This window comes from Anabas testudineus, chromosome 11, assembly GCF_900324465.2.
Source record: "Anabas testudineus chromosome 11, fAnaTes1.2, whole genome shotgun sequence".
Classification (NCBI taxonomy): Eukaryota; Metazoa; Chordata; class Actinopteri; order Anabantiformes; family Anabantidae; genus Anabas; species Anabas testudineus.
Genome location: NC_046620.1, coordinates 11,922,587 through 11,934,811, shown reverse-complemented (window position 1 = coordinate 11,934,811; position 12,225 = coordinate 11,922,587). Strand labels below are relative to the sequence as shown.

Below are 12,225 nucleotides of genomic sequence, written 5' to 3'. Positions count from 1 at the left end.
GTTGACTTTGGTCTATCTTTCTCCAAACAAAACAATTTAATGCTTTGTATTGACAGAATATATGTTTTTATTTATTATTTATTGCAGGACTGGCTCCAAGAACCTAACTTTAATTTACAAACAGTAAAAGGTTTGTTTTTTTGGCAGTAGAACCTTTTTAGCTTGTCTTCGCTGTCACAGTGTGAAATTTCCAACACCGTAGAAGTGGCAGAACAATGTCACGTGTCGTTTGTAAGGGTCGACAATCAAATAGGCAAATGTCTGCTCCTCGTCTTCTCTTCCAGGGTAACATCTTCCCAACTCGTCCTACAGGAGACAGATTATACGGTGTGCTTAAAATATGTGGAACCAACCGATGTCTCAAGTTTGTCTGAGTGAAAGTCACAAAATTAAGGTGAACACTGTTTATTTATTTCTATATATTTCTATATCTAGCAGCTATAAAAAAATGTGTCTATGATGATTAAAAAATTCTACAGTGTTAGAGACGGTTTGTGACTGATACTTTTCTTAATGTTTCATAGAGACTGGCACAGACGGTCACTTACATTAGCGCACACTTTGAGCACTGTAGAGACAACACTGATCTTCCTCGTCTCTACATCCTTCTGCACACTATGGAATTGAGAATTTACAGTTACATTATTAGATATTAACATATGCAGGCATGATGTAAGTGTATATGTTAAAGCAAACCTAATCAATTTTTTCACATTTTAAAGACAAAATATGCAGATGAATGTCACCACCTGATAAGGTCTTTGTACATTTGCTGTGTGGTGCGGATGTAGGGATCAATTGTGTCTTCATACTGACAGAGTTCTCCCCCAAGGCACAGATGTTTGAACAGGCCAAACAGAAACTCTCCTCGTTCTTCTCTCCCAACTACATAGTAATGGTCAGAGTCCTCTTCCTGCAGCATCTGGAGAAACAAAGGAAGACCTGAAGTGACTCCAAGTCAAAAAAGAAGACAGACAGATGGATGAAGCATGATGAAAAAGACAGTCACCTGTCTGAGTTCATCATAGTCAGGGTAAACATCATGAAAGCATTTTACTAGATGTCCAGAGGGCCTCACAATCCCACATGAGAAGATTGGGTCAAACAGCTCCATGGAGACTGCAGTGCATGGCACTGCCTCCACACAAACAGACACCACTGGCTTGTCTACAACAGACATGTCAAAAACATTTTACAGAGATCTGACTGCAAATAATGTCCAGTTGATGAGATTAAGTTCCTACTTTCAATGATCAAAAGCTTGCTGGCGAACACAACATACCAAGAGGTACCCAGACTCCAGCCTCCATCCTTTTTAGACTGGATATTACATTAGGGTCTCTGAAGAAACACTGCATATGCACACAGACATCAGAAGCATTCAAATATGATTAAATGCTGCTGTTTTGATGAATACACTTGATCAAAATAGACACCATTCATATGATTTAGTAACAGTTCTCACACTGATGAGCTCAGTCTTTGTCAGCGCCACTATGCTTTTTTAGGAATAATAAAATAATCTATTATGTTTTAAATGTAGGGTAAGGAAATCTATTACAGTAGATGAGCATGTTTAACATATTTAACAGTTATAAACTGTGGTCTGCCATTTTACCTATTACTAATAAGTATAAACAGTACTGTAACCAGTTTATTGTAGTGTCTTACCAGTGCAAGTTTTTCACTGTTGTAAGGGTAAAAGCTCTGATCAAAGCTGTAAGACTGAGCAGAAATCCTCCCCAGCATGGACCTGAGGTCAACACACAAACACACACACGTCCATCAGAAGACCAGCTAGCTACACAGGAGCTAACAGCAGATCCAGTGACCATCTAATTTATCAAGCTTTGAGGTCAGTCAAACTTAAACATTACCATTTCATTAACAGTGCTAAAGTTTCTTTATCCTGTAGGAAGGAGAACGTCTTAGAGGACAGAGGAGAAAAAGAAAAACTTTGCTCAAACGCACATTTCTCTCCTGACATGTTTACTCGGTCTTTAGCTGTTGTTAAGTTGGCGCACGCAAACGAAGAAGACTCACTCGTGTTGGAAAAACAGTAGCTGGCAGCTTTGTAGGCATTAAAAGGGCCAATCAGCGAGAGGTCTGCTCTCTAACAGCCAATGAGCGCCTGGGTTTGTCCGTTTGTTCCGGTTACAAAAGCTGAGACAAGTGAGAACTCTGTGTTTTTGCCCATCTCAGGTTTGTGTATCTGTTACCATGACAACGCAGGCTAGTAACGTGTAAATCTATGCTAATGATAAAAGTGAACACTTTTGTTATTCTTTTCTTTTATAAGTTGAGTTTATTATTTATTTTTGTCTTCAACCGCTGTACTTCACCACTCCCTTTATTGATTTGTTAATAGAATAAGTTACAGCGTTCACACCAGGTGGAGGTTGGTTAGCTAGCTAGCGGTGAAGGTGGAGCTGCCAGCAGGGAGCGGCCTTGTCCTGCTCTCAGACCACATGCAGGATTTGAGGAGACTCTCTCTGCTGTATGTTGTTTAATCTTCCTTATTTTATCCATCTGTCTGCTACAGTGCCTTTGCACAACCAACTTTATTGTGTCCTCTCCATGTTTTGACTCCCAGTTCTGTACTGCATCTTATTTTTTATTTATTAATAATGTATTTTGTTTGCAATCTGACAAGAACACCTGAGCACCAGGCAGGTAAAGGTAAAGGTACACTTCGTCTTTTATCACTTTCCTTATTCTTCTACAGATCCTCACATATATATTTTTATTTGTCCTTGTGGAGTCAATGAACTTTTGGTTCATGGACGACTGCTTGACCAAATGAAGCACAGCTGCCATTTGTGTACATCTGTTAGCCAAATAATAACGATGATAATTAGAGTAATAGGTTGAACTGTAGTTTTTCTTCTCATAATGAAAACAGTATGAGATAATTTAGTGTGTCTGGACAGTGATGAGCTTGATACACCACATCAATAATTGGCCTGAGATGAGACTGAATCCAGCTGCAACAGCCTAAAAGATGAACTCATATTGATGTTTTGACACTGGCTATAACCTGACATCACAGAGTCATCTGTCATCATTATTAAAGTAAATTAGTTACTCTCACTCTCTGCCGACTTCTCTGTGGTAATTACACTTGATTTCTGCTCATTACACCCATCAGTATTAAAACTGAAGCCTTGGGTCAGGAAGGTGAGGCAGGTGAGAAGACGTCACGCGTGAGGAATGCAGGGATGTGGCTGCAGTCTGTGATTTTCATGACAGGTCATAAAGTTTCAACAGCAGACACCGAACCTTTGACAAATGCTATGTTAACGTGTTTACAAAATTATGACCTGCATGCTTCATGATTAGCAACTAAATCAAATATTCAACTTGGACAAGGTGAATAGAAGATGAATAAGGGCCAAAGCTACCATTTTGTCAGAGGCATTTGGATATTTCTAAAATGTTTTTCATCTGATTACAAGATCATTTTAAATCTCTTTCTCTCTCTCGAGTATTTTTACACCAACATTATTCCTGGCAGTGTCAAGAAGACAAAAAGCAAATATTTTGACAGCTTTACAGACTTTCTATTTTATGTTTCATGAAGAACACGGGGTGACTGAGGGGCACAGTGTAGCCATAGTAGAGGCTATCCCTCAGAGCTTGTGTTATGTTGTTTTTATAAGCCAAAATATCTCATTTGCAATTTATTCTCATTAAAACTCAACTTCATTCTTTTACTTTTTGTCACATGCTAGTGATGAAAGTGACTGAACTGTGAACCTTTTTCTATTTCTGTATTGCACTCAGTTGGTAGCGCAGTCGTCTATAAACCCCTGGGTGAGGGATTCGATTCCTGGTTCCTCCTGTGTCCTTGGACAATTATTCTGATCGACCAGGTGAATAATCACACTCATTTATGTCTCTGCATGATGAAATGTGTAATGTGTTATTAAGAAGGAACTCATAATTTAAAGTAGCAACAGTTTGCAGCATCCACCTCCAGACAGGCATGTTCATAACGTCAGCATAGTGTCATCTCATGTCACTTAAAATATAAGAAATAACAAATAAAATATGTTACATAATGTTGAGTTACAGCCAGATTTACAGAGCAGAGAGAACTGTATGAAGATTTTGTGTGACTGTATACATAGATAACATGCCAGAGCACACTTACTGAGAAAGAGAAACAAAGTGCTGTGCCCAGACTTGGAGAACAATGGAAAAATCCTGCTGGAGTTCTTTGATAATAAATGAATCACTATCTGAAACTTCCCTAATGATGTCATGGTGAGGGTGATCTTTGTTACTGAGCTCTTTTTTATTCTGTTATTATTCTGAGTCCCAGAGGGTGTTCGGTGATTCTCAGTCACTCTGCACCCAGCTGCTGACTGTATGGCTCATTGTGATGCTGTGAATTAGTGTTGAACCCCTGGTTTATCACTGTTAATTCAGCAGAGATAGACCTTTTTTTGTGTTGTTATGTGAGGTTAAATGCATTCACTTGATACTATATCGCCGGCATCTACATTTTTACACTATTAAGGCTTAGAATTTGTGTCACATTCTCACGTTATATCATTCAGTGTTTACATGAGTTTTGAAAGTCCAAGCAAAGTTTCTTTTTCTTTACCATATTACTTGACTAGAGCAATTTAAAGATAATTAAAGAGGTAAATTTATTTAAGATTCCACAAAAAACAAACGAATTTATGACTGCATGTTATGATTTTGCAATTATCACACAAAATAATTTTTTTATTCTCTCTCTCTTTTATTCCTTCAATCATCTCATTTGTTGTGCCATCTTTTGTGATGTCTGGACATGATGCATGCATGCATGAAGCACTTTAAAAGCACTTTATTCTTGTAACATGCTAGAAAACTCTCTTCTCTATTCTGTGCATCAAAAAACCTCCCACCTGACTTGATTCAAATGGGAGCACGAGATAGCAGAGCTACTTTGTTATGTCTTCGTCCTGGTACACTCTCCCCTTTTATTTTCCCTTGTTTATTAATTTCCACCTGTGCTGTGTGATAATGTATCTAAAACATTTGTGGAATGCTAAGGAAGCCTTGCAGGAACATGCAAAAGAGGAGCAACATGGAGGAAGGGGAGATGGGACAAGAAGCATGGAGATAGAGGAGGAATGGGAAGGGGCCACAGGTAGAAAGAGTCTCTTAAGATAAGGTCTTCACTCATGTGAGCGTTGCTTAACGTGAGTTTGATCATATCTGTGAAACTGTCTGCTCTGCGTCGCCTCACCATACTGTGCCTCTTTAACCTGATGCTGTCAGCAACTTAATGTAAAACAAGTTGATGCACAAAGCGGGGTGTCATCAGATAATAGAGGCTCAGTGTTGTTGGGCTTACAGGGTTACTGGTTTAGTTTTACTAAATATAATTATTTATTGTAGCATGCATTGCTGCTTTCTTGTCTTATCATTAAAGGACCTTATTCACACTAAATGTACCAAAATGTATTTTAATAATGATAATCCAATCTTTCTGGACAGAAGGTATCACAAATCAGCAATCAGTCCAAAGAGCAGTCTAAACTTCTGCTGTTCAGAAGTTATGTGTGATTATTGGTGTTGGTGACTTGTCATATGTTCCTGTGTTGAACGGTCCTTGAGCAAGACACTGAAACAGTGCAAATTATTCCAGATGCTGAGCGCTTTGCATGTGTTGAAGCATTGGAAAAAAATATGAGTCATATTGGACAAAAGCCGTGTGAAAGTACTGGCATGTTCCTGAAGGAAGCAGGAGTGGATGATAAAGTGCTCTAATTTGTTAATGTAAGACTATTAATGGAACACTTAGAAACGTGTATCACAAGTTAATTTTACATGAAGTGCATTTTATATTAACAACACTTTCCATTTACTCTGCCTGGGCTCAGAGTTGGTGCCTTTCTTGCCCTCTTGACATTTGTGAGACAACCCAAACACTCTCCATGTCACTTCTGTTTGGACCATTTCCGTGTCCGTCTCCTTGGTGACCGTTATGCACAGCCATCAGACATGGAAAATAATGCTGGCTGTTTTGAATGCATTCAGGAATGTAATCTCAAGTTGTTGCCAACTTGTAGTAGCCTTGGACGAAGACAGTCTTGCAGTCAGTGACACTGACTGGCATCAACAAGCTCTCACTGTCCCAGTCTACCCTGCCCACGCCCACGCAACCTTGAATGTGCATGTGTATGTATGCTTTATCCACCATGTGTCACGTAGCCAATGAGACCCAGCCACTGAGATGGTAAACAACTCGGGGAGGAGAGGAGTGGAAGACAGAAAACAAGAGAGAAAGCGGAGATCAAATTACCAGAGCAGGTCCAATATTGCCTAGAATAACACTCAGCAAGTCCTTTATAAATCTTTAATCACAAGAATAAAAACAAACCAAATAGTTCCAAACATCAGGACATTTCTCCAGTCTTGAATCCCTGCAGAGACAAGTACACTGCCTGTGTAAAAGTTGTCAATATGAGGCAGGATAAACAGATGATAAACCTCACTGCTGATGTTCTAGAGGGGAGCCCCTGTGAGCTTGTCTTTTTCTCCACTGTGCTCCAAACAAAACAAAACTCTTCCTCAAACCCACCTCCGCTTTATCTGTGGAAAATGTTTTAAAGTATTTCTAAGTATAAAGGATGTAAGTGACTCAGACGCTATTAAGAGGAGGGCAAAAGAGATAAAGTCATCTGTCACTACAGATGGAATTTAATGAATACCATATAAGCTTTTGCACAAAGGAACGCACAGACTTGACAGCAAAAAGGCCCGACCACATGGTGGAGTGGCACAGGGGAATACAGACCAAACACAAGTGCAAATCCTCTGGGTGATGATTTTATGTGCATGCCCAGTGATCTCTTTGCTATTTCTGTGACTACTAGCATTGACATTAAAGAAAGCAGTTTCACTCCAGCAGTTTAAATAATAGATAAATCAATCAGGCAGTCATGCTGTTGGTCAATAAATGTATTAGTCAGAGTTCACCAATATGTGGAAAAAGGAACTATTGTGTGGATTTACTTACAGTAGCAAAAAATAAATTAAATGATGTTGTTGTGAAATGTTTCCACTTCTACAATGCTGTAGAAGAGGTCAACAGATCAGGTCTGGTGGTTGTTTAAAGCTCCATCAGCAGAGATGAGTATCATCAGTGAATGGATGGATGGATGAGTGCAGAGATGGGTGACAGGTATTGAGTGGGGATGTCAAGATCACCACAACTAGGTCAGTCCCTGTGGGGCTGGTGGGATGGATGGATGGATGTAGTGGTTTGAGGAGATGGCTGGTGGAGTGAAGCACCACCTGAGGCCTCCTCTTGTCTTTTTCTTTAAAGTAAAGAGATGACATCATGGTTGAGGGAGAGGGTGTGTATTAGAGGGAGAATCCACAAGGTGCTTTTCTTCTCTGCTCCCAGTGGACACATACATCTCTAATCTGTCCCGCTCCTCCTACAAGCGTTCCCGTCTTCTGTGCAATGTTACATTTCCTCCCTTTCCAAGTCAAAGAATTTGTTTTCCCCCAAGTGAAAGTGTCAATCAGTTTTTGTCATTGCATAACACGTGTGGTGATTGCGACACACACATGTTAAAGAAACACCTCTCATGCACCAGATATGTGTACGTGCGGCTGAAAAATACAAAAGAAACAAAGCAACAAGCCTCTGCAAGTCACATACAGTAACTTCTACTTGGAATAGATTTGAGGCAACAAAATGTCAGAAGTCTTTACTTAACTAGAAAAAAGAAGCACCTTGAGGCACTGACTTTGTTTCATAATGTGTAGTCTTTGGCACACAGATAGCAATAACATGGAAAGCGTCTGTGTTAGTGTTCAGAAAGGCAATACAATTATTTTTAATTGTTAACCACTTACTGACAAAATCTATTCAATTCTTTGTCTCATTGCTGTTTAGCTCCTGAAAGACGCTACAGTAGTGACCTAATACTAAGCACTGGACTGGGATTTGCACATATTGTGAATTCACTGACATTCCGCTGTAGTTAATGTTTTTTCTAGAGCTTGTAACTGATTAATCTTTTCAAGCGCCACTTCTGTTAATTTTTGCTGACATCAATGACCAACATTTTTTCCTGTGACTGCATCTCAGTCAGCAGTAATCAATATGCAAGTCAGTGGTTTTGGTCTGATTGAGGCAGTCAGACATGTGAGGGCGGAGGAGGTGACACACAGACAGACTGTCCTTTACAGAATTTCACATCCTGCTGCCAGTCCAGACCCTCTACTGAGGGTGAAAGTGTTTGGCATTGAAAACTGGAAATTGTGACAAACATGATGTTTTATCAATCTACAAACAGACAGACAGAGTTTACAATGTCACTTTTGATAATGTGAAGACACACTTTTAATATTTTGCTTACCATTGTTTTGACCTTTATCTTTATAATGTTTAGTCATTTTCAGGAACTGACTATGACGTCCACTTTTCACAACACACAGTAATTTCAAATCTGAACAACTGCATATTTCACATCCATGCCATCAGCAGTGGAACAAATCTAAGTGTGCTGACAACAGCAAGCACCATTTTGAAGAGCTGAAATTATTTTATTTTATTTTATGTTACTGTAATTTCACTCCATTTCTTTGACAGCTTTAGTTACTAGTTACTTTGGACATGCAGATTTATAATAGTCAACCAATACGTTGATGTCTTATTACGAATCATGCCACCTAGAAGTGGCTGAAATTAGCTCCACAATCACCAGCTGCAGCATTAGTGATATATAAATGTTAGTTATTCAGTAATTGTAATATAAACAATATGACATTTTATATAATGAGTGCTCTGTGGAAATTATACTTATATCAGAAACACAGTGATCAGAAATAAAATGATTTCTCTACCTGTGACTTGCTATTTGCAGCACAAAATATGAAATTAGTTATTTAAAAGACTTTGTTTCACTGGTGTTTAGCTCCTAACATTTGCTTTCTTTTTTCTGCTAATTAAATTGTCAAGTTCTGAATAGAAGACATTAAATGAATGTTGGATAAAGACATTTGGGGCATGTGTTGAACAATTCAGTCACATTCGGTGCAGTCAATTTTAACAAATCATCAGTAATCCAGTGTGCTTGTAGCACTATTACACTTAAAGTAAATGTTATAGAATGACAGTAAACAGTAAAACAGATAAAGGGATCCTTATAGTTGTATGGCAAACATTTATTATTATTATTTATTTATTTATTTACTAGAGTATTGATTTCTGTACTTCTGCCACCTCTGCATGCAGTCGTGCTAAGAGAACATCTATGTGTTACCATCCTTGTCCTTGCACCACCTGTGTGACTGTGTGGCAGGCGTTTTGTCCTGGAAATACACAGAACAAAAGCAACTGTAGACCTCGAAACAGGATCAAGACCTGTTTTACTCAACATGAGCAGGAACTTGAGCCTGAAACTGACCTGAACAAGAGGATTACAGAGACAAAGAGGACTGGTATAGGTGTATCTCACGGCCAAGTCACAGTTTGTATGATGGCTGTTTTGTGAGTAGCATGGAGTCTTTAAACAAAAGTACATCCACTTCTCTCCACAACAAAACTATCAAATCCATGACTCCAGCTGCAGAAAAGACAGAACAAACAGTACAATAAAATAGTAACAGTCTCCCAAATGTCTGTGCTTCTCATCAACGCTAATGTGGGTGTTTTTTTCCACACACCTAATGCTGACAGTCTAAAATCTGGAAGGACTGTTGATGTACCGTGTCCACGTGGACACGTCTGCACACCCTCTTTTCATTAGGAACCACGCTCACCCTTCATTTTCCTGGAACAGAGAGTGCTCCAGAGTAATAGAGATAGTCATGTGTCCGTTCCTGGGGTTCAGGGAAGCTGGCCCTGCCTTGACACAGTGCAGCTGGGATCCCTGGTCTTGCTGCACAGCATCAAGGGATGACTGTGATGCAATGATCAGGAGAAAGACTGAGATTATTCTTCAGGATGACTGTGCATGTGTGTGTGTGTCTGGCGCATGCCATTTGCCTGTCATGTTCAGTCTCAAAGCCAGATCCTTTATCGTTGCCTCGCTAAACACATTTACAATCCATTGAGGAAACACATATCTGTAAGTGCGCACAGCTGTTATGTGTGTCTGTCTTCCTTCTCTCTAGAGTGCAGCCACTGAGATTTCCTCGCTTATGTATAGGCTCTATTGTTAACATGTGTGGCTCAGCCTCCACACTTCAGTCTATTTTAGGGAAATGACCTCACAAACAGAAGCTGCTGATCTGATTTCTGTTTCCTTTTGTTTCTAGTGCTGCCTTGAAGAGATAAATGTCACATACTAACATCTCCAGGGGTCGTCAAGGCCTGAGTCACTGCAGGCTGTGTCAGGCCCCTGTGTGTATGTATCAGATGTACATCAGGGCATGAGTCTTGCAACACGCCGCCTACAGATCTTGTGAAACATATTTCTAACCAAGGTGAGTCACCTTCCTGGTCTTCACTGATGAATTGAGAGTGAATCACACTCCTTCATCTAGTGTCTTTCTCTTATGATTCAAGAAGTTGAGGGTGGTCACTCACTCACTCACACACACACACACACACACACACACACACACATACACACACCTTCTCCTACACAAGGCTACAATTAAGCTCTTGTGCTTTTACCATTAACAATGCATCATAGCTATACTGTCATGCTGCACATGACTTATTTGCCCGTAACTGTGCAAAGTAGCGCTCTTTACATTTCAGTATAACTGAATAAGCCTTCACTAGAGGGCAAACAACAATGATTGAGGAGGAGGTGACAATAAAATATTGTAAACATAACCTGAAGCATCTTCCTCAGAAGGTATGAGGTTATGTAAGAGGTTTTAAACCTATAATTATAGTGTTGTGCAAAAGGCAAACCTCTTACACAGAACTGCCTCATCTTTGCTCACATTACAAACAGAAACTGTCTCAGTGCTTTTCATTTCCGTCATAAGTTAAAGAAAGTATTTTGAATCTTAAATTACTGACTCTGGCTGGTACAGTTGAGAGATGCTCCGACCACTAACACCAGGTCAGAAAGTTATTGTGCAATAAGTTAAATCAGATTTTAACTCCAAGTGCACCCAGTCTTATTTAAAGGTAGGAGAAAGTGTGATAGAAAATGTGTATTTTTATATGCTACACATCCCATTTTTCTTAATATATATCAGAAAGTGAGAAACTGCACTCAAAAATAGCCTTATGAAATAAAATGAGTTCCTTCTGCCTCTTTTTGTTGTGTCTGCAACTAGTAATTATGGATTGTTTTCACTTAAATGTGTGAATTAATTGCTATTTGTGTATTTCCTCAACTAATCTATTGTTTAATCCATAAATAATAAGATAATTATTTGACAAGTCCAAAATGATGCTTTGAAATGACCATTAGTCCAAACCTCAGAGATAAGCACAGAAATGTTTTTGTTACTTCTTTAAAAAATTAAATATGATTTTTAAAATAGTACAGTATTAATGAATTCACTGGAATATGGTAGATTTAAGGTTTAAGATTTATGTGAACTCAGTAAGGCCCTGCCCTGCCTTTCTGATCTGTCCTGTCAAACACCCTACTGTGGCACAGTTATTGATTCAGCTTTTACATTATTGATCAACTCAAAGGGTGGGGGCTATAGAACAGCTGATACTTGGACCACCATGTCAGTCTCCTACATACATGTTCAGCATTGTTGCCTGGACTTAATTTGCTCCTTGTGTACACAGTTGTGTCTTAAATTTAGTGTTGCCGTCTTTTCAGCAGTTTAAACCAAATATGCATGAGGGGGTAAAAAACTTGAATACTAGAAATATACATACATTTAACCTATTGTGCAATCCGTTATATAAATTGTTGAACTGAACATCTTCAGGTTGTAAAGGATGAGATATTACACAACAGACACAGATTAAGTAAACTCATGATGACGGATCCATGGGGCATGCAGAAAACAAACATGTGGAATATTTTGTATATTTGGAGTATCTGGCCTCCCTAAAATGTCTTACAAAACTTCATCTCCAGAGGCTGGTTTGTACGTTTCTAGAAGCTGGGAGGTCTTTGAGCCTATCCCTTGATTTCCTGGATGTGTAAAGTTAACACATGACCACTAGATGGGGTGTAGCGTACCATAACTAGATTTGACCCTGCTACAGATACTGGGAACCACTGGTGTTACTTCTCTTAGTGAAAGTTGTAAAAGAAAGAAAGTACAAGTGGAAGCAGT

At 39.1% G+C, this 12,225-nt stretch overlaps 1 protein-coding gene across 2 annotated transcripts; it reads right to left on the bottom strand.

Annotated features, from left to right (window-relative positions):
• Positions 1–56: 56 nt before the first annotated feature.
• Positions 57–2,034, bottom strand: cfap300 (cilia and flagella associated protein 300). Of its 2 annotated transcripts, none has more exons than XM_026349180.1 (7): positions 1,972–2,034; positions 1,672–1,753; positions 1,283–1,352; positions 1,010–1,167; positions 750–922; positions 549–615; positions 57–306 (listed from the first exon to the last, which is right to left on the bottom strand). In XM_026349180.1, coding segments are annotated over exons 1-7 (684 nt in total). In that variant the 5' UTR covers positions 1,974–2,034; the 3' UTR covers positions 57–174. The 2 variants fall into 2 exon arrangements, with proteins under 2 accessions (XP_026204965.1, XP_026204964.1); XM_026349179.1 differs by having other exon boundaries at positions 1,878–2,015.
• Between the last annotated feature and the right edge of the window lie 10,191 nt (positions 2,035–12,225).